The following is a 22,218-nucleotide window of genomic DNA, read 5'->3' as shown; positions in this document are numbered from 1 at the left end:
ATTCATTCTGTTGAATATAGTTCCAATTTTTTTTAGTGCAGTGTGTTTATACCCCCCCCCCCCACTTACTTTTTTTAAAGTGTGAATTTCACCCATGAAAGGTCCTGTAGTACATTAATATGGGTGATTAAAAGTCAAATAATGTGAAATTCTATTCTGGAGACCAAACATAAAACTTTTTGAGTAGCTTTGCACCTCTAATAAATAAGATAATGGTGATAATACAATACACCTGTAGCTTAAAGACATTTACAAAATTCATGCTGCAGTGTAGCTCAAGTCCACAGCTTGGTGATCGGAAAGCAGAGATGCTGTTTGGCATAACATCATGCAGCTGGTGAGCCCTGTTATCAAAACTAAAAAAGGGCTGTGGTGGCTTCATTCTTGGAAATCCACATTATCTTAATATCTCTGATTTTAATTCCTTAAAAATTTCTTTACATTCCTAGACAGTGATTTGAGAAAATCTTGAATATTCTTTGTTTCCTTGATGCAATTTTTTCACATAGTCATATGTTGTCATCTAACTCTGTTTAGAAATTGATATCAATGTGCAAACGCTGCCTTGCTGGAAAACTACTTTTGGCATTTAAACTCCTTAAATTACATATAAATGTATGTGTTTGCTGGAAACAGAAAAGAAAAGGCATAAATAATTTTTCAGGATGAATTAAGTCTGCTTATTGTAGGAAAAGACCTTTGTAAAAACTGAAATATATTTTCTTAAGTAATAATTTCTTCTAATTTTCTTGTCTTTCTGGGAGATTATTTCAAGAGCCAGCTTATTTCCCTGATTTTCTAACTTCATTTCATTATGAAGAACTTACTGTCATCAACATTCCTTGCACTCTAAAAACAGAATTAATATCTGTTATCTGAAATAAGCATAATTTTCTATACAGTATCTTGCTGTTTGTCTAGTTCTGGGCATGGGCTGTTTTTTGTTTGGATTATGCTACAGCCAAAGGCTATAAGTAGTGTATTATGTTTTTAGTCATATTTGCATATTATGCAAGTGAAAAATCTTGCTGTTTCTCTATCAGAACTGCCTCTATGTTTCTTGGTTCCCCTCCTCCTCCCATCAAGCAAACTTTTTTTTTAGCTGACCCTCCCATGTTGACTTTTGCATTTTTTTTACTTCAAAATTACAAAGAAAAATGAAAATTTGTGTTTCACGAAATAAAAACTTCATACTAATGTAGTCATTTTTTATTTCAATATTATCACCATTATAAAATTCTATATATATTAATGGAATGCTGCCCTTGGTGGGGCTAGAGTCAGCAAACACTGGCCAACTTATCTTTAATTGAAACGTCCTACTAAATATGCTCTCATAACTATGACAGAGAAAAAAAAATTATGATCTTTCCAAATGTTGCTTTGAAATATTGAATTCAATATTGATACATAAGACTTGGCCTTTTTTTTTTTTTGCTTGCTCTTATTCTGTTACTTCCATTTGAAGCTATTTGAGTTCTTATATCTATATTTGAACTGAGAGAGTGAGTTTTTTTTTTTTTTTAAATGTCTGTCATCCTTGTTGCTATACAAGTTTGTAGTTGATTAGAAATTAAGATGATACTAAATGGAATTTATCTAGCAAATGATGCAGTGTATTCTATTCTGTTTTCATTTTCCCTATTGACTGCACTGAGCAGTTATATAGATGTTAACTAGCATCCATATAACTTAAATTAACCATAAATTAACACAAGGACAAATAAGTTTATTCCTTATTTGTCCTTGTGTTAATTTGCACAATCTGTTGATCAGTTCTCAATCTTGTATTTCTTCAGTGCTTTCTCACATTTAAATTGCATATCCTGATGTTACTTTGGTTATTGTCTGGTACTTCATCTCTCTCTCTCTCTCTCCATGCAGCCCAGGTAATGAAATCAATGTATAGCTTGAATCAAATTCTTATACAGAGTGATACTGCTTCTTCTTCTTGGAATCTTTCTCATTGCAGTGATCCAGTTTCTCCTCCACTATCATTTCTAGGTGAATAGATATTCAAATATGTCCTACAATAATGAAAGAATGAGAGGCCATCCCTGGAAGTTGTATAAAGATGTGGTGAAGGCGGGTGTGTATGGAGTAGATTTTTTACATAGAGAGTTGTTAGTGAGTGGAATGCATTGCCCTGAGTGCATTGTGAATGCAGGTAGTGTAAATAACTTCAAACTCATTATGATAGACATGTTGCTGTTTGAGTAGGACTCTCTAGATTGAGTCTGTTGACTCCATGGAGGTTACCAAAAAATAAAATAAAATAATAATATTATTACTTTACCCCACACATGGCAGTGATTATAGGTCTTTCAACCTCTTATGTAAGGGATCAATATATATATATATATATATAAAAAAAAAACGTAATAAATTTTTGTTAGGTGTATTTTATAGAATGCACAAGCACCTATTAGATTAGTTTTGCATTGCCTATTTTTCCTTGTATTTGTATATAGCAAATTAATTCTGGATGGATGGATGGATTTTGATGAAAATTGGTATTTGGATTCTTTATTAAAAATTTGTCTTAATTTTGGTTTAAATTAGACAATTGATAGGACTCAAATTAGGCAAAGTAATTTGATGTGACACACATTAGTACAGTACTAATGCTTGCTCTGGCTGGACAGAATTTCATGAAATTTTGTATTTAAGATTATTATTAAAATTTGTTAAGCATCTTGATTTTGGTTTAATTGGACTATTTTTATTGATGCTACTTTTAAAATATAAAATTGTATATTTTAAAGTAGCACCAATTTTGATAAAGAATCCAAATATCAATTTTCATCAAAATCCATTCATCATTTATATGTCAATAAGTAAACCGTGTACAGTATCTAAGCCAAAATCAGTTATTGAATTTAGACTTAAGTACACATTTTTCGTTGCACTGGATGGTGACTTCTTTTAAATCCTCTGTACACACTATATCTTTTACCAATCTGAACATTACCATCAGCAGTAATGTAATCAGTAAGCCTTTTTTGTTTTATGTCTCCCTGTGAATTTTTTGCACATTTGAATTCAAACTTAGTCACCATATTCAAACATTTGATTTGAGTATGGTATTAGTATTATAATTCCTTTTCTGAACAGAAATTAAAAAGGTTTTTGCTTTTTTTTTTTTTTTTTCTATCTGTCCAGGACTGATTTTTCTTTCAGCTGTTCAGATTAGCAACAAGAAAACTGGCTTTTCTTTTTATCATCTGCCTACTCTAATGACTCAAAAAAATTTTACCCCAGTCACTTTTTTTATCCTTAATGCTGTTTATTGTGGATGTAATTAATAAAGATTCAGAAGTGGCTTCTTATTCCTGGACCAGTCCAGTCTGCATTGCACAGTTGGCCATTTAAGTAGCCATACTTTATGATGTTCTGCTTCTTATATATTATTTGTTACACGAAGAAATTATTTCAGCACATAGGTCTATTTCACACTTTTATGAGATATCCTGTATTTCTTATTGATTGTCTTTTTAAGTTTTTATATGAAAAATTTCATTTATAATTTTAAAGTGTTTTGGTTACATGGTAAAATTTTAAATTTAATAATCTTCTTCTTCTTTTTTTTTTTTTTTTAGCTAAAATACTGTTGGGGATCAGTTGAGTTAGCACCACTTTCATATGAAATTAAGGTACCCCATCTATTACCTGGAGAGGAAGGCATATTGGCAGTTCAGTTCAGAGCACCACCTGTTCCAGGAAAATATCAAAGTCATTGGCAACTGCATCATAAAAATTATAGTTTTGGACATCATTTGTGGTGTAACATAGAAGTCCAGGACTATGATCCTAAACCATCTGCTCCTCCAAGTTACTTACAGTCAGTTTTAATGTCTGGAACTGTTGAAAAGAATATGCCTGTTAGAGAAAAGGTAAATTTATTAATGTAAGAAAACAGTGGACTTCATTTATGGTAATGCTTTGGACTATATAAGAAATTTACTACCCTAGAATCTAGAGATTATTATCAATGTGTTAAGGCTTAAGTGCTGGGAGGATATCATGTTGGAGGTTTAATAGAGTATTGACAGCATTAGGAAAGGATTAAAAACTAATTTTAATGCTTCCAATATTTTGTCACAGTCACTGAGACATCTTCAGGGAGTACAAATAGCACCTGACACACACACATACAAAGACAACACAATACTTAATGAAACATGTGGGTTACTAACTAAAATCCTATCTAGGTGGTGCACCCTCTATGGGCTTTTGTAGGCAGCCTAGGATGTAAACTGGAACCTCTGATGATTATTGTTTCCTATATTTTGGGAAGTTTTATGCATCTGTATTTGTTTAGATTAGGTTAATTTCTGAGTGCTACTGCAGATTCCAAAAATGGTCTTTCCTTTTTAAATTTACTGTGGTGGATTTCTTCCATAAGATCTTTATCCAATACATGGTCTGCAAGTGCAAGGCCAGATTGACCATAGTCATGATTGCAGATGTAAGATTTGTGTTCATCTAAACAGACACCAGCTGATGTACCTGTCTGTCCAAAATAAGCCAACTTGCAGGAACAGAGTACTTTATATACTCCAGGCACTGAGTGAGGAGGGAGAGCTAATCTTTGGTAGAATGGATAAGGATAGCAAGTTTCCAGTGGGACTTAAAAGCTGTGTTAAGGTTATACTTTTTTAACAATCTGGCTATTTTTTCAATGTGATGGCATTTCTGAAATCCTTCTTGAAGGGATGGCTGAGGAATGGCTAAAGAATTGATTATTTTTTTAATTCTGTAAGCACTGTAGCCATTGGATAGGAGGGTGAGTTCAGTTGAAAGAGAGGTCCCACTGGAACAAAAAAAAATTATACGCTCTATTGGTTAGAGTTTTAATGATGCTGTGTTGTTGAGGGGGATGGGTGGGAAAGTTTGTGAATGTACTTGCTGTGTGAGTGGGTTTTCTATATACAGTGAAGGAAAGGTTACCATTCAGAAGGCATGTTACTGAGTTGTCTAGGAAGGTTAAACTATTGTTATTTTCCTTTTCCATCGTAAACTGGATTCTTGGATGTAGCTTATTGAGGTGACAGAGAAAGGAGTCTAATGTGTCTGGGCCATGAGGCCAAACATATCATCTGTGTATATCTTAGCCAGATAGAAGGTTTGAGAGGGACTGAGTTTGAGGCTTGTTTTTCAAAATTTTCCACGTAAAAATTGGGGGGGGGGACCATAACAATTCCCACTATCTGTTTTAAATTTTGTTCTTCCAAGAAAAAAAACAGAATTGATGGCAAAGGAAAAGAGATCTAAGATATCTGAAGGAAAAACGTTTTTTAAGAGTCTTAAGGGAATATTGGTAAACATTTGAGGTGATGTCAAAGCTTATTATATCTGTATTATTTAGTTAGATTCTCAATCAAGGTTTTCAAATGGGTAGTTTTTTATATAGAATGTGGTAGGTCCCCTGACTGGGGTAAGAGAGTTTGCCAGCTGTTTTAACAATTTGTAGCATGGAGCATCAGTGGCATCAACTATAGGTTTTAGAGGGGGTTAGGTTTGTGCATTTTAGGTAAACCATATATCCAGAGAAGATGAGAACCAAAGGATTTGAGTTTTTTTTTGTAGTGTCCGGCAGCCAGGAAGATACTTTTTTAAGTAACTTTTTTAATTTTTTAACTTGTGTTTTTGTTGGATCATGATCTAGAAGGCAAACTCACCCCTTCCCCCCTCCCACTTACTGGACTTATCACATCATATATAAAACTCTACCCATTTCAAAACCTTGATTGAGAATCTAACTTTAAATAATACAGATAACTTGGTAAGCTTTGACATCACCTTACTGTTTAATAATTAAATGACACCTTAACACTGTTAAAATACTTTTTTCCTTCAGCTATCTTAGATGTCTTTTTCTTTGCCATCAATTTTGGTTATTTTTCTTTGAAGAACAAAATTTACATACAGATAGAGGGAACTGCTATGGATCCCCCCATCTCATCCCCTCTTGCCAATTTTTACATGGAAAATTTTGAAAAACGAGCCTTAGACTCAGCCCCTCTCATACCTTCTATCTGGCTAAGATATGTAGATGATGTGTTCTCTGTTTGGCCTCATGGTCCAGACACATTAAACTTCTTCCTCAGTCACCTCAATAAGCTACATCAAAGAATCCAATTTAGGCTGGAAAAGGAAAATAAGAATAGTTTACACCTTAGACACACCTTCCAAATGGTAACCTTTCTTTCACTGTATATAGAAAACCCACTCACACAGCAAATACATTACAAACTTTCCCACCACCACCATCCCACTCAATAATATGGCATCATTAAAACTCTAACCAATAGAGCCTATAATTTTTGTTCCAGTGGAACCTCTCTTTCAACTGAACTTAACCCCCCCACACACACCCACCTTCCTATCCAAAGGTTACAGTGCTTACAGAATTAAAAAAATAATCAACCCTTTGCCTATTCCTCAGCCATCCCTTCAGAAGGATTTCAGAAATGCCATCACTATCCCCTACGTCCATGGCACATCGAAAAAATAACCTTGTTCATTAAAAAAAGTACAACCTTGATGCAGCTTTTAAGTCCCACTGGAAATTTGCTACCCTTATCCATTCTACCAAATATCAGCTCCCTCCTCTCTCAGTGCCTGGAGTATATAAAGTGCTCTGTTCCTTCAAGTTGACTTATTTTTGACAGAAGGTAGATCAGCCACTGTCCATTTTAGATGAACACTAATCTTACATTTGCAATCGCAACTATGGTCAATCTGGCCTTGCAGACCATGTATTGGACACATCTCACAAAAGCAGCCTTTCCTTCTTAGAAGGAAAGGCTGTTTTTGGAATCTGCAGTGGCACTCAGAAATCAACCTAATATAAACAAATACAGATGCATAAAACTTTCCAAAATTTGAGAAACAATAATAGTCAGAGGTCCCAATTTACATCCTAGGTTACCTACAAATGTCCATAGAGGGTGCACCACCTAGTTAGGACTTCAGAGTTATTCACATGTTTCATTAAGTATTGTGTTGTCTTTTTGTGTGTGTTACAGGTGTTATTTGTACTCACTGAAGATGTTTCAGTGATGACCGAGACAAAATATTGGAAGCATTGAAATTAGTTTTTAATCCTTTCATAGTTGCTGTCAATACTCCATTAAACCTCCAACATGAAATTTAGAAATTAATTTTAATTGCTCATAATAAATGTCCCAATTTATTTGTAAGTTTGTTATTAGAATTGGTTTTGTATTTTTATGTACATTAAACATTTAATTATTTAAATTAAGTGGATATTAAATCCCACATTGTTTCAAAACTGAATAAGAAACTCAAAGATCGGAATCAAAGAGTTTCATGCCGAATGTAGTAAACTATAAAAGTATCGGCGACTACTAGCACAAGCTAAAGCACGTAGTCCAAAGTAGGTAGTGCAACTCATAGCAAAGGTGGGGAAAGTTCCGATCGCTATTCTTAGTATTTCCCATAATGTAAAACCCATCTCCTAGGAGATGTATGATGTTATACATTATGGTGGGAGGTCACTACCCAGACCGGTTTCGATCTTTATTGAGATCTCATCAGTGAGTAGCTAGACCAAATTAATACTAGGGTATAGCTAAAAGAACTTATATAATTTGCTATATGAGTTGTCAACCTCCCACCATAATGTATAACATCATACATCTCCTAGGAGATAGGTTTTACATTATGGAAAATATTAAGAATAGCAATCAGAACTTTCCCCACCTTTGCTACGAGTTGCCCTAGTTTGGACTACGTGCTTTAGTTTATGCTAGTAGTCGCCGATACTTTTATAGTTTACTATATTCAGCATGCAACTCTTTGATTCCAATCTTTGAGTTTCTTATTCGGTTTTGAAACAATGCGGGATTTAATATCCCCTTAATTTAAATGATGTTTATATCGCCGAAATGAAATGAAGCCTGTTGGCTCTCTATTTATGTAATTAAACATTTAATTTGTTTAATAAGCATTTAATAAGCTATACTACTTGTTTGAAACAGTTTTCAGTTGTGTGGGTCTGAGAATTGGGTTAGAAATACAGCACTTGATCAAAGACTAGAGACCACAGATATGAGAGTTCTGAGAAAATTAGGGGAGTGAACAGATGGCATCAATGGCAGAATCGTATTGAAATGAAGATATTAAAAAGGAACTTGACATTGTTACCATTCCAGAATTTCTCTCTCATTCCATATAAATTTATTCATCTGGATCCTCACCATATTAGCTTTGTTTATTCTGTTATCTGAAATATTTTACTTGTTCTGTAAGTTCTCCATTGAGAATGCAGCTGAAGTTTTCTTTGATCCTACCTATTTTCATAGTTTTTGGTGTTGTTGATTTTCATGGCAAATTTGTTGCAGCTATTATGCAATTTAGTTAGAGAGAGATTGAGATTTACACTGGATTTGTTTAGGAGTACAACATTATCTGCATAAAACAAAGAGCTAAGTTTTATATCTCCGATTCAAATATCAAGTTTAATGGCACTTTATTTCATAATGCATGATTAATAAAAGTGGAGACAACATGCATCTTTGTGTTGCATTATTAAAAGTGGAGATAACATGCAATTTTACATCAAACCATCTGTATTTCCTTCAATTCTGGCTGCTGATTTACAGCTTAATCTATGTATTGCGCTGTATAATGTTCCATTTACCCCATAAGGTGTTTTGAAACACTTTTATCTGGGCACATTGTCATATGCCTTTTCTAGATCTCCAAAACTTAAGTACAGATCCTTGTTGTATTCCCATGATTTGTCAACTATTTGTCATAAAGTGAAAATACAATCCTGATAATCTCTGCGGAGTAGGCAGACTCTCCGTGATGAGTCTGCTGACTCTGTAGAGGATGTTGTAGTAATAATAATAATAATAATAATCTCTATTTCATCTTATTCTTCTTTAGACTTCCCTTCCACAGTTTTTCTTGCCCTTTTCTCAAGTATACTTGCATAAATTATTATTATTACATAACACCTCTAGGAAGTCCAAAGACTCATCGAGGGAGAGCACCTGCTCTACAACTCTTCGTCTCCACCAACCATAGCTACCTTCATCATCACTAATGCCATCCACTGCCGATCATCACCACTATTATTTTCACAGACAAATCACAAACATCCATGTCCATGGCGGGATTTGAACCCCTCAGCCTTTTGGCTGGAGAATTGATATGCTAACCACTCGGCCAACCATGCCGGCAGGTTCAATGGCTAAATGGTTTCAATGGTTAAATCTTACCATAAACACTAAATAGCGATTCTTGCATTCAATTTTACTTCTTTTTTTTTTTTATTAATTGGTGTTGTGTCCCAATTTACGATTTTTATTCTATCTAATAATTTCCTCTTATCTATGTTCTTCTATTATTTATGCTCGAGATATCACCAAAATTTTTACTAATACTTAAGTTATTTCTCCCCTTAGTACCCCTAATATTTGTATTTATACTGCGCCTTTTGGGATATTTAGTTTGAGATATTATATACAAAAACAAGGAGAAAGAACTCAAATATGTCTGAAAGTGAAACTATGTTGCAGTCATGACACTTTATCTCGTTTCATAACACACTAATTTCCCGCGTGATTAAGTTCGTATTTTTCAAGTGGTGCATTGGACAGCAATTTCAGACAACTGTTTTATCATTGGACAAAAGTTTATTAAAAACTTTAACATGGTGCAATTCAAATTTTGTTATTACTCAATTCAATGCTAAACTAAATACTTACAAACTAACGTTAACTTATTACAAGTAATTAGGCTATGATCCAATAATGGGTATTACGATCATGCCGCCATACACATTCAACACATAAATTCATTTGACACAGACATATAAGATTAATTCACACTATTTAACTATCCAAACTTAAGTAGATTAACTAAACCATTTACTACACTGACACATAACTATGACATTTAAACTTTCTTATACAATATATTAGACATGCAAAATTCTCAGGACACTTAATTACTCATATAATATTAACATTAGTAAGCTTACTTTTAATATATTCTGTCAGATACTAAAGTCCTAGTATAAATTTTCCTTGGTCACTTCAACAGTTCCGTATTAGAATAATGACACCTATTACAGACAAATTTTAGTTAACATTAGATATATTTTACAGTACCTTTCTTTCTTGAGTTTTTCATATGGGCCTTTACCTTTTTCTGATTGAACTAGCTTGGTATAACGTCTCCGATAATCTGCTACTCCTACGTTCCTTTTGGAACTGAACTATGCTTACACGGTCTTAAACTTTCGTAATTCAGGACACACTTTGAATCATCTATATGACGGCTGTGCAACTCGCGACGTGGATATCGATTTCTTTACTTCTTTCCCTTTCTCGTAGTTGACACTGGAGTTGAAACACAAAGAAAATGCTTTCTTTTCTTTGACTCTATGGCATTCTTCGCTTCTTACATAGGAAATTCGGAATCGAAATCCCGGTCACTTTTTGTTTCCATGTTGTGACGATGGAGATATAACCCCAATCTCCACTCAGGAAAACTGCGTGAAACCTATGCCACGGAGCTCGTAGAGAATTCCTCGGGAACAGAACCAAAACAAAAAAGCCTCCTGGGTGGGGGGTTTCCAACCCTTTTATACCTGCTCTCCTAACGGCACCTTTTTTAACTTCTTTTCTCCGGCCCCTTCTTGATTTTACTTCACCGACCAATTAGGGTGACGTTTTTCTGCCAAACGTCCTTTGGTCGGCGAGCCAAACGATGTCTCAATCCGGAATCGGCCCTGAGCGATAGTCTGTTATTTTTCTTCCGCTAGCCTCTAACTTAATCCCCTTTCCAAAATTTTTCTATGAATTTAATCTCTAGCCTCTCACATACTATTTCTTATGACTAATCCTTTTCTGTCTTACTTAGATAAATTTTCTCTTTTATATTAAAAAACACCTTTATTTTTTATATATTTTATTGGATGCAAGAATATTTCTTTTAAATAATTCATCTATTATTATTATTATTTTTTTTTTTTGCAGGGTTTTTAATTTATTTATTCTTCATGTTACACCATGATAGCTGAGAATTTTACATTCTTAAGATATCAGGGTGTAACATTGGCACTATAAGAGCTTTACTCCATCATCTGGAATTCAACCCTCTGATCAGGCCTTCTGAATTATGCAGTGTAGCCACTGTAAAACTTTTATACCTTCACATTTGAGCATTTCCAATTGAATATTATATACCCCAGCTGCTTTTCTGCATTTCAAGTTTTTGATGGCTTTCTACTTCTAGTATTGATAATATATATATATATATATATATATATATATATATATATATATATATATATGTTCCTGACTGCATTCCTGTTCAGTGTTTCCATCCACTCTGCTGTCACTGCTTGTTTCATTTAGCAGTCTTTCAAAGTCACTCTAGACATCGAGAATATCTTTATTTTCAGTTTTCATATTGCACTTATTATTTCTGATTCCTTTTATAATACTTTTCCTCCATTTCTTAACTTTTTCAATAGCCTCCAGAATATTTTGCCACCTTCCTTATTTTCTGTGTTCTTACCAAAATATTCCCATGACTTTTGTTTAGCTAATTATACACAGTGATCCGCTTGCTTATATTTTTCTCTGTTTTCTTTCTAAGCAATTTTTTCAGGATTTGCCCATGAATTTCCATGGTTTGGTTCTTATTTTTAAATTCATATTTTGAATAATAGTTTTGCATTTGAGTCTACATTTCACCTCTGAAAGCTGCTCAACTTGGATTCATTTTGAAATTTATTTACCTATTTTACTTTTCTTTTGAATATGATATTCAATTTTATCCTGCTCTGAACTAACCGTAATTTCCTAATAATTTTTGATAATTTCCTATTTCAAATCCCCTGCAACTATGTTATTGTTGATAGTGATATCAACAATAACATAGTCACTAAGACTTTTCTTATTTCTTGCATCTTCTCTCCACTTGAATTTGTTCACATCTTTATGTTGGAATGCAGTGTTAGTAATCACTAGTCCATGTCCTAAACAGAAATCCAGCAAATGGTTACCATTATTTTTTGCTTTATTAGCTTTGCATTTTTCTCTGAATTTTTCCAAACATTTCCTACTCTGCCATTTAGATCTCCAACTTTTTCATTGTTCTTTGGAAAAGTTGGTTCTTGTTGTAGATCTCACTTACCAAACCTATACAAAAGTGAGAGACTATTTTGGGACTCAGCACATATATTAAAGATCATTTACTGTTTGAATAAATTTTGCTGCAAGAAACACCCAAGGTAGCTGAGTGAAAGCTAAATACTTATATATCCTGAGAGTGCAGTCTGGACACATGAGTATTTAGCATTTTTATTCATTTCTTTATTATGTGTCATAGTGATTGCAGTCATGTATAATCGAGTTGCCCCAGTCCTGAAAATACTTCACGCACAAACTTCGTTTGCTTACACTTGGATAATGGATTAAAGCAAATATGAAGCATGAACTTTGATATCATCTGTAAGTGAATACTGTTTTTCCTATCTTGAATTTTTTCCACTGTTCATAGTGAGCTTCAAATAGCATTATTTCTATAAGGCTTTGGTTGATGGAAGTTTTTTTCACTTGGCTATGCTACCAATTATATATTTGGTTTAATCCATTATCCAAGTGTAAGCAAACGAAGTTTGTGCTTGAAGTATTTTCAGAACTGGGGCAACTCATGGTAAAGGTGGTATAAGCTCTGATCACTTGCCTTAGTATCCCATAATGCAAAGACATCTCCCTGCGGACATGTATAATGCTATGCATTATGCATGTCTGCATTAAGGGAAGGGTCACTACCCAGACCGGTTTCAACCTTTATTGAGGTCTCATCAGTGGTAGTGACCCTTCGCTTAATGCATAGCATTATACATGTCTGCAAGGAGATGTGCTTTGCATTATGGGATACTAAGGCAAGTGATCAGAACTTATACCACCTTTACGAGTTGCCCCAGTCCTGAAAATACTTCAGGCACAAACTTCGTTTGCTTACACTTGGATAATGGATTAAAGCAAATATATAAAAGGCTTTGGTTCTTATTTGTAATAATGCATACATTTGCTAAAATGATTTGTTTGGTTGGTTGTTTTGACTTTACAGTGAAGCAATTAAGGCTGTGAGGCCAGTGTATTTGTCTATAAATTGCATGTGTTTCTTCTGGCCAGTTTGCCTGTTTTGTGGAATTTCTGTCAGAGAAAACCCTACTAACTCTATATGAGACTGGCTAACTCACCTCAAGCTGAAAAGGCCTGATAAAGGTTCTTTGCATTCTAGATGGGATTGGAACCTAGGACGCTCTAAAATGATGTTATTATGTAAGTTGACTTCTTCTTCTTCTTCTGCAGCTTCTCCCACTTAAGTGGGGTCACTGTTTGTAATGAGTCTCCTCCACACCTTCCTGTCTTGGGCTGTCACCACATCCAAGTTCTTCATCTTCAAGTCCTCTTCTACCAGCTCCCTCCATCTCTTCTTTGGCTGACCACGCTTCCGCCTTCCTTGCACATCCATCTGCATGACCCTTCTTCCCACATATTCGTCCTCCCTCCTCATCACATGACCAAACCATCTCAACCTTTCCTCCTGTATTTTCGCTCCTAAGTTCGTAACTTTCACTGTTCCCCTGACATAGTCATTTCTCAGACGATCCTTTCTTGTCACACCGCACATCCACCTAAGCATTCTCATCTCTGCTACTTCCATCCTGCTGATGTTATTTTTCCTCAGGGCCACCGTTTCTATAGCATATGTCATAACTGGCCTCACTACTGTCCTATAAATTTTGCCTTTCAGATTGATCGGCACCCTCTTATCGCATAACACTCCAGCCATCTCCCTCCAGTTCCTCCAACCCGCTTGTATCCTGCATCCCACTTCCTTCTCAGCTCCTCCATCTTCTTCCGCTGTTGAACCTAAGTATCTAAAGTCTGTCACCTTCCTGATGACATTTCCTTCCAGCTCCAGATCTGTCTCCTGGCCGCCGCCGCCCACTGTGCAACACATATACTCTGTTTTACTTCTGCTCAGTCTCATACCTCTCTCTTCCAGTACTTTTCTCCATCTTTCCAGTTTAGTTCCCGCTTCTTCTCTTGAATCTGCATACAACATTGTCCAAGGCGCATCTTCTCTCTGTTACCACCTCCATCACAATATTAAACAGAAACGGACTTAATGCTGACCCTTGATGCAAGCCAACTGTTACTTGAAAACTTTCTGTCTGTCCCAAACAGGTCCGAACACTTGTCTTCACATTTCTGTACATTTCCCGCACCAACCTGACATATTTCTCCGGGCACCTTCTTCTCCCTCAGACACCTCCAGACTTCTTGCCTTGGCACTGTATCGTATGCTTTCTCCAGATCAATAAATACCAGATGTAGCTCCCTTTGTTTCTCTCGATATTTTTCCATCATCTGTCATAACCCAAAGATAGCATCTGTTGTTGATCTACCAGGCATGAAGCCAAATTGTTCCTTTGCAATCTCCACCTCCTTCCTCAATCTACCATCAAGAACCCTTTCTAGGATCTTCATTGTGTGGGACATCAACTTTATTCCTCTGTAATTTTTACAGTCTTGTGCATCCCCTTTACCCTTGTAGATGGGAAGAAGAGTACTCTCCCTCCATTCCTCGGGTATATTTTCCTGTTGGCAAACTTTCATGAACAGGTCCCACAGCAGGTCAATTCCCTCTTCCCCCAGTGCCTTCCATGCCTCCACTGGAATTCTGTCGGGGCCCACCGATTTTCCATTCCTCATCCTCTTCATGGCCTCCATCACTTCCATTCTACTGATGTTCTGCACCATCCCCTCAGAAGGCTGCCCATCTCCTCTGTGAGTCCTTGCATTTTCCTCATTCAAAAGTCCCTCAAAGTATATTTTCCATCTGTTTCTTATGTCCACATCTCTCCATAATACTCTTCCTTCAGCATCTTTGATCTGCCTCACATGTAAGATGTCCTTTGCTGCTTTATTTCTACATTTCGCTAGTTGGTAAATTTTTCTCTGTCCTTCCTTTGTTTCTAATTGATCATACAGATCTTGATATGCCATGGCCTTCACCTGTGCTCTCTTGGCTTCTTGCTTTCTCTCTTTGTACACCTCTCTGTCCTTTTCCACTCTTGACTCATCCCACTTCTGCTTTGCCTTCCTCTTAGCTGTCACTGCCACTTGTACATCATTATTCCACCACCAACCTTCCTTCTGCTCTCTAATCTTTCCAGATATCTCACCAAGCACCTCGATTGCACAGCTCAGGATTACTTTTGAATTATGTTTCCACCAATCTTGTACACTTTCCAGTCCATCCGAAATCCTCTCTAACACCCTCTCCCTAAAACGATTCCTCACACTCTCCTCTTTTATGTGAAACCACTTAATTGTTTTCATCCCATGGCATCCAGATGTTCTTATCTTCGATCTTATTTTAAAGTCTGCGCACAGCAGTCGGTGTTGTTGTGCTATTTGATCTGTTGTAATTACTTTACAATTTGTCACAACCTTAAGATGTTTTCTTCTAGTCAAAATGTAGTCAATTTGTGAGCTGTTGTTACCACTCCTAAATGTTATCAAATGTTCTTCCCTCGTGTAGAAAAACGAGTTCACAATTGCCAGATCAAACGTTACTGCAAAGTCCACAACCCTCTCTCCTTCCTGGTTCATCATTCCCACTCCGTGGCCACCATGCACCCTTTCACAGTCTCTATTCTGTTTTCCTATGTGCCCGTTCAAGTCTCCTCCGACAATCACCATCTCGTTTTCTTCCAATTCCCTCATTTCTTCATCTAACACGTTCCAGAACTCATCTTTTTCCTCTGCTGTACAACCAACTTGCGGTGCATATACACATAATACGACCACCCGCTCTTCTCCAAGACCCAATTTCATTCGCATGATCCTGTCGTTCCTTCTACCCACGTCCAGTACTTCACCCTTCATTCTGCCACACACCACAATTCCTACACCATTTCTTCCCTCGTTATTCGCTCCAGAGTAGAACAATTTATATCCATCTCCCAGTTCCTTTGCCTTTCCACCTTGTCTCCTGCACACATAAAATGTCCAACTTCCTCTTCCTCATCATGTCTGCCACCTCTCTTCCCCTTCCAGTCATGCTTCCAACATTCAGTGTTCCTACTCGCACCATCCTCTCCACCTGCTGGGCTCGCTTCTTTAACCGCACCTGCCCTTGATGCGGTAGCCCTCGTCCACTTCTCGCAGCTGTAGGACGAAGTGGCTGCGCATCGCTTAAGGGGTATGCCCTAGCCCTTATATCATTTTCTCTTTGACTCATAATCATAGTTTGAGTTGGCACTGAAGTTTTCCGACCGGATGCCCTTCCTGACATCAACCCTTGCATTTATCCGGGCTTGGGACCGGCACCTGTTGAGGCTAGCTTGCCTCCTTCGGTGGCTGCATAAGACAAAATGACTTAGCAAGATAGGAAAGACTCATCCCTAGCCCTCGAATACGCTAATAGCATCAGGGGGAAGGAGCAAGGAGAGGAGAAAGAAGCAAAGAAAGAAGAGGAGGGCCCAGTCTACAGAATAATATAACAGATATATATTACATGAAGTAAGGCATGGTCCAGCATCAGGTACTTCGGGTTTGCCATGCCCGTACTCACTAAATGACTATGTAATCTAAAATCATCAGCAAAAAATGTAATCAGTAAAATTATATTTGAAGTGGAAAGAAAAGTTATATTTAAGTTAATTAAATATCATGTAACAAAAACTTTAAATTTATACAGTCAGGTGCATATAGAGGGTGCATATGGTAATAACAGTAAATATTGTTTAACAAAGTTGTTGATTCAGATGTGCAAAATACTTTATGCCTTAAATTAGGCAGGAGTAGAAGAAAGCAAAGAAGTAACCCAGATTGCAGAAGTTCTTACTGCTGTTCAAAAAGAACAACAAGAGCAAGGTGAACTTGTGGAAAGAAAGGTACCTGTTGTATCATGCACAGCCACACCTAATAGCACTCCTTTTGGTAAGTTGATTGAGTGTTTATGTATTATCTCATTTGAAAGAAAAACTTTTTAGCACTATTTTGAAGTATGCTGTGTTATGTAATGGTATAGTTTAACTCATTATTTTTCATATTCTTTAACATCAGTTACTTTATGTTTGGCAATTCTTGGACGGATACATTAAAAATAGTTGATGAATTAACAACTGATATTTTAAGGATACTTGTGACATAAAGATTGTATAATATAAGCACGTACACACAAGAAAGATATTTAATTAGTCAAATATTTTGGTCTGAAAATTGCAGACCGTCTTCAGTGTCTTGCACTACTTTGGCCTCTGCTTAGGCAAGACAGTTGGTCCTGGATGGCCCAGCCAGAATCAGTTGGCTAGTGGACTTGCCTTCAAGGATATGTGAACTACCAACACATAAGCTGATTTGTGTTCCTGCATTTATTTCTGATATAAAATGAAATGAAAATTTACTTTTAAAATATCTGTAATGTGATAATTTTAAAGTTTATGCAATATCATTTCAGATTTCTGTAGTTGATGATTTGCAGGTGGCTTTGTTTTCTGGTAATATTGATGAAAAACCCCTCATTATACGAGGGTGGTCTGAAAAGTTCTTGTCCTTGAGCATAGATGGCAACACTATTGGCAAGATTTTTTTTTTCTAAGTTGATACATCTGTCAAGCATCCACTTGAAATTTCAAGTCATTCTATTGAGTTTGTTTTATTCAGCTGTCTGAAGCAAAAGTATTGTCTGTATCCCTTAAAATGGATAAAATTGAGTATCGTGCGGTTATAAAATTCTTTCTAAAAGAAGGTTTAACGAATGCCAAAAGAAATTCATTCGAAGTTCATAAAGGTTTATGGACACTCTTCTCCTTCATTTTCGACAATTAAGAAATGGGTTGCTGAGTTTAAACTTGACCATACCAGCCTTGAAGATGATGCACGTGAAGGATCTCCAAAAAGTATAATAACACCAGAAATCATTGATCAAGTCTGGAGTTTTTCATCCGCAAGCAGGCAAACCAGCCCCATGAACACACATGGATACAGTCAGGAATACTTAAGACAACCCCTCCAGCCATAGGTCTGAATTGTCAGCTATGCCGGTCCCGAGCCCGGATAAAAATGGGGGGGGGGGTAATTGAGGTGGTGCCGTACCTCCCCGTAAAAGGAGCATACGAAATGAATGAATGAATTGATCAAGTGCACAATATTGTATTGGATGACCAGCGTTTCAAAGTGCATGAAATTGCCGAGACTAAACATTTCAAAAGAACGTGTAGGATATATTTTGCATGAAGAATTGCATATGAAAAAGCTTTGCACAAGATGGGCGCCACACTTGCTCACAGCAGATCAAAAACTCACTTGCATGAAAATCTCTGAACAGTGTTTGTAGTGTTTTTAACAAAAAGAAAACTGATTTTGTGCATCAATTCATTACTATGGATGAGACTTAGAGTCACCATTACTCACCAGAATCCACACATCAGTCAAAACAGTAGGCAGAAGCTGGTTTTTCAGTGCCAAATAAGACAAAGTCAGTTCCATCAACAGGAAAGGTCATGGTATCAGTGTTTTGGGATGCTAAAGGCATTTTGCTTATTAATTATCTTGAAAGGGTAAAACAATAACCGGGGAATATTATTCCATTCTTTTAACCGGACTAGACGAAAAAATTCGTGAGAAAAGACCTGGTTTGCAGAAGAAAAAAAAATCATCTTTCATCAGGACAATGGACCTGCCCATAAAGGTGTTTTGGCAATGGGAAAATCAAGGGATCTGCACTATGAATTGTTGGAACATCCACCCTGTACCCTAGATTTAGCTCTCTCTGACTTCTATCTCTTCCTAAAACTAAAACTCTTCCTCACTGGTCTGCATTTTTTTTCAAATCAAGAGGTGATTGCAGCTTGTGTGTGTGTGTGTGTGTGTGTGTGTGTGTATGTTGGGGGGGGTGTGCAGATCTTACTGAGAACCACTACAAGGACGGGATATGGCACTGGAGCATCACTGGAATAAATGTATTAGTGTTAAGGGAGATTATGACGAAAAATAAATAATTTTGAAATTACATATTGAAATATATAATTTTGAAATTGTATAAATTTGTTTTTTCATTGTTAGGCCGAGAACTTTTCAGACCACCCTCGTATATCAACTGAGAATATTTTGTTGCTATAATTGTCTATACAAAATCATGTGCGGGTATGGGTCAAGAGAAAAATAATCTGTTGATATTCTTTTTGAAGAGCTGTAAGTTGTGGTATTTTTAGAAATACTACATAGGGAAGGCTTTTGTGTAGAACTTAGGGAGATGGAATGAAAGATGAATGGGAGTGATTGGTTTAGTGAGTCAGCAATTCAAGTGTAAAAAAACATTCAGCAACTGTTGCCCATGTAATTTATGTTTATAAAAAAAGATGGTTGTTTAGAACACTTATTATAGAAGACCTTTAAGCTTAAGATGTTTGAAAACTGCAGAATTTGAGATGTGAGTAGGAGGAATGGAGAGTTCAGTCATCAGCAAAACTTTGATTAGGGTTTGAGGTTATGTGATGAAGAGAGTGGGTAAAATAATGCCTGTGTTAGTAGGAAAATCTTAAGAAAGAATACTCTCCACAATTTCATGCAGTGAACAACCCAAAAGAAAACAGGCAATTAGGCAATAGGATGTCAATTTGCTGAGAAGCCTCGGTGCCAAACCCTGTCAGATGTCTTGGTGTTGTGTACAACAGCGTTTCTCTAAACCTTTGTGGCACACATCCATAGGTGGGTGATAAAGGCAAAGAGATTTGCTGTAGATCTTTACTGGCAGAATACATACTGGTTTTCACTGATTAGTTGAAAGTTCTCTAGGTGTTGAAGACTGCTGATCACATTTCTCTGTTACTTTAGGTCAGTGGTTTGATGGTAGACATTTATTTATTTATTTATTTTTAATTGGCTGTGTAATGGCCTGCTTCGTGCTGTGTGTGTGTGTGTGGGGGGGGTGTTACCTGAGTATAACATAGTATACAGGTGATAAACAACACATTAGTTAAGCAGCACAGTGACATTGCGACCGAAGCATTTTTGGTGTGTGTTGTTCAAGATTTTTTTTAATGTCTTTTGGGCAGAAGACCATAGGAGACATATGATGCAATCTGGGTATAGTTGGAGGTGATTTGCCATTTGCCTTGCTTATCTTTGCAGAAGTTGGATAACAAGAATGATGTTTGGAAATCAGCTTTATCCTTGGGTGAAATTGCAATGCCAACTGGGGGGGGGAAGAGAGGTGGGATCACAGATGGATAGAAATTGCACCTGGCAGCTTTTGCAGAGGATCAAAAAGCATGAATATCATTGGTGCAAGGTGCAACATTTTCTACATTTAGCCTTTTGAAAGACTAATTCCTATTAGTGAAGGCATTGTTAGTGTTGCATGCTTCATTGTAGGTGAATGAAACTGGAGTTTTTGTCCTAATATATATTATTATTACTATTATTAGTACGGACAACTCCAAGGAGTCCTTAGACTCATCGAGGGAGGCCCTAAGTCATGTCAAGAACAACTATTCAACATTCACACAGTATCTATCATACTTTGCCTTGAACTCATTTACAGTCATAGCACCCACAACAGACTCTGGCAGCTTATTCCACTCGTTCACCACTCTCCAAGTAAAATACCTAGCTCTAACACCCCTGCTAACCATGCTCTTGCCAGCTTCCATGGATGGCCCCTAGTCTTCCCACCACCAGTTCTATTCTCAAAAATATCTTCTGAATTAATCTTATAGAAACCCTTCAGTAATTTGAATGTCTCAGTCATATCATCCCTTTTCCGCCTATCAACCAATTTCTTCAATCCACAAATCTTCAACCTGTTCTCATAAGGTTCATTCCACAGACCTGCTATCATCTTGGTCACTCGTCTCTGCATCCTCTCCAACTACTCCCCATCAAGAAGAAACCCTGATGCCCAAATTTGGGTACAGTAGTCTAGGTGGGGTCTTATCAAGGTTCGATACAGAGAAACAATAACCTGTTTGTCTCTGCTCGTCAAAGTATTTTTCAGCAACCAAGTGATTTGATGAGCTGATTTAGCCACTTTTGCGATGTGCCCCCTAAACTTCAACTCCCTATCCACCAACATTCCCAAATCCCTGGCCTCATCAATCTCCTGGAGTACAGTTCCACCAATATGGTATAGTGCTGCTAATCTTTTCACCCCAAAATGCATAACCTTACATTTTGCCACACTAAATTGACATCCATTCTCCTTAGCCCAGCCCTCCAAACTATCCAAATCATCCAGCAAAATTTTGACATCCTGTGCATTCACTATTGCTCTACCCAACTTTGCATCATCAGCAAATAAATGAACAGTTCCTCTCAGATCCTTTCCTATATCATTAATGAACTAATTAAACAGTAGTGGTGCAAGAACAGAGCCCTGCAGCACACCACTAGTCACAGGCCGTCTTTTGGACTCTACTCCTGAATAAACCACTCTCTGATATCTTTCCATCAACCACCCTCCTATCCATCCCCATATGCTGCAGTTTACTGATTAGAATTCCATGTGGTATCCTGTCAAAGGCCTTAGCAAGGTCTAGTAGGATCACTGTAAACCCATTACTCTTATCCAGTTCAGCTGTCACTGTGTTATAAAACGTGAGCAAGTTACTGAGGCATGATCTACCCTTCACAAAACCATGCTGTCCCCCATACAGTATCCCATTTTTATCTATCCAATCCTGTATTTTTTTCTTGACTATTTTCTCTAAGACCTTGACAATGATTCCTGATATGCTGATCGGTCGGTAATTTACAACAGCAGTCTTGGAACCTCCTTTATGCAATGGAACTATTTTCCCCTCTTTCCACCCCTCGGGACTAACCCAGACCCGAGACTCAGATTAAACAAAATGGTCAAGGGCACTGACAATTCTTTAGCCACTTCATGTACGACACGAGCTGGTATACCATCCAATCCCACAGATGTATTGACATTGAGGTTTTGTAATAGACTATTCACCTCCCCTTCATTCACCACCATTCCCATATAAGCTGTTGGTTTTCCTTCATTCCTACAATGTCACCACCTGAATGATATACTCTTGCAAAGTACTCTCAGTAATTCCACTATATCAACTGATTCGGTTACCTTCCTACCATCGGCATTCTTTAAAATCATTCTGCCGTATACATTTTTTCT

At 36.8% G+C, this 22,218-nt stretch overlaps 1 protein-coding gene across 4 annotated transcripts in view; it reads left to right on the top strand.

The window, feature by feature from the left end:
- LOC150104970 (uncharacterized) overlaps positions 1-22,218 on the top strand; it is a 336,174-nt gene that overhangs the window by 164,316 nt on the left and 149,640 nt on the right. For all 4 annotated transcript variants that reach the window (XM_090396080.1, XM_090396079.1, XM_090396081.1 and 1 more), the window contains exons 11-12: positions 3,600-3,893; positions 16,871-17,015. In XM_090396080.1, coding sequence (XP_090252206.1) covers positions 3,600-3,893; positions 16,871-17,015 — 439 coding nt within the window. The remainder of the gene's footprint in view (positions 1-3,599; positions 3,894-16,870; positions 17,016-22,218) is intronic.

The sequence above is a fragment of the Typopeltis vanoorti genome, chromosome 7 (genome assembly GCF_054136105.1).
Source record: "Typopeltis vanoorti isolate ZY-2024b chromosome 7, IOZ_Tvanoo_1.0, whole genome shotgun sequence".
Classification (NCBI taxonomy): domain Eukaryota; kingdom Metazoa; phylum Arthropoda; class Arachnida; order Uropygi; family Thelyphonidae; genus Typopeltis; species Typopeltis vanoorti.
Note: the sequence above shows the minus strand (reverse complement) of the source record. Positions and strands in the feature narration are given on the sequence as shown.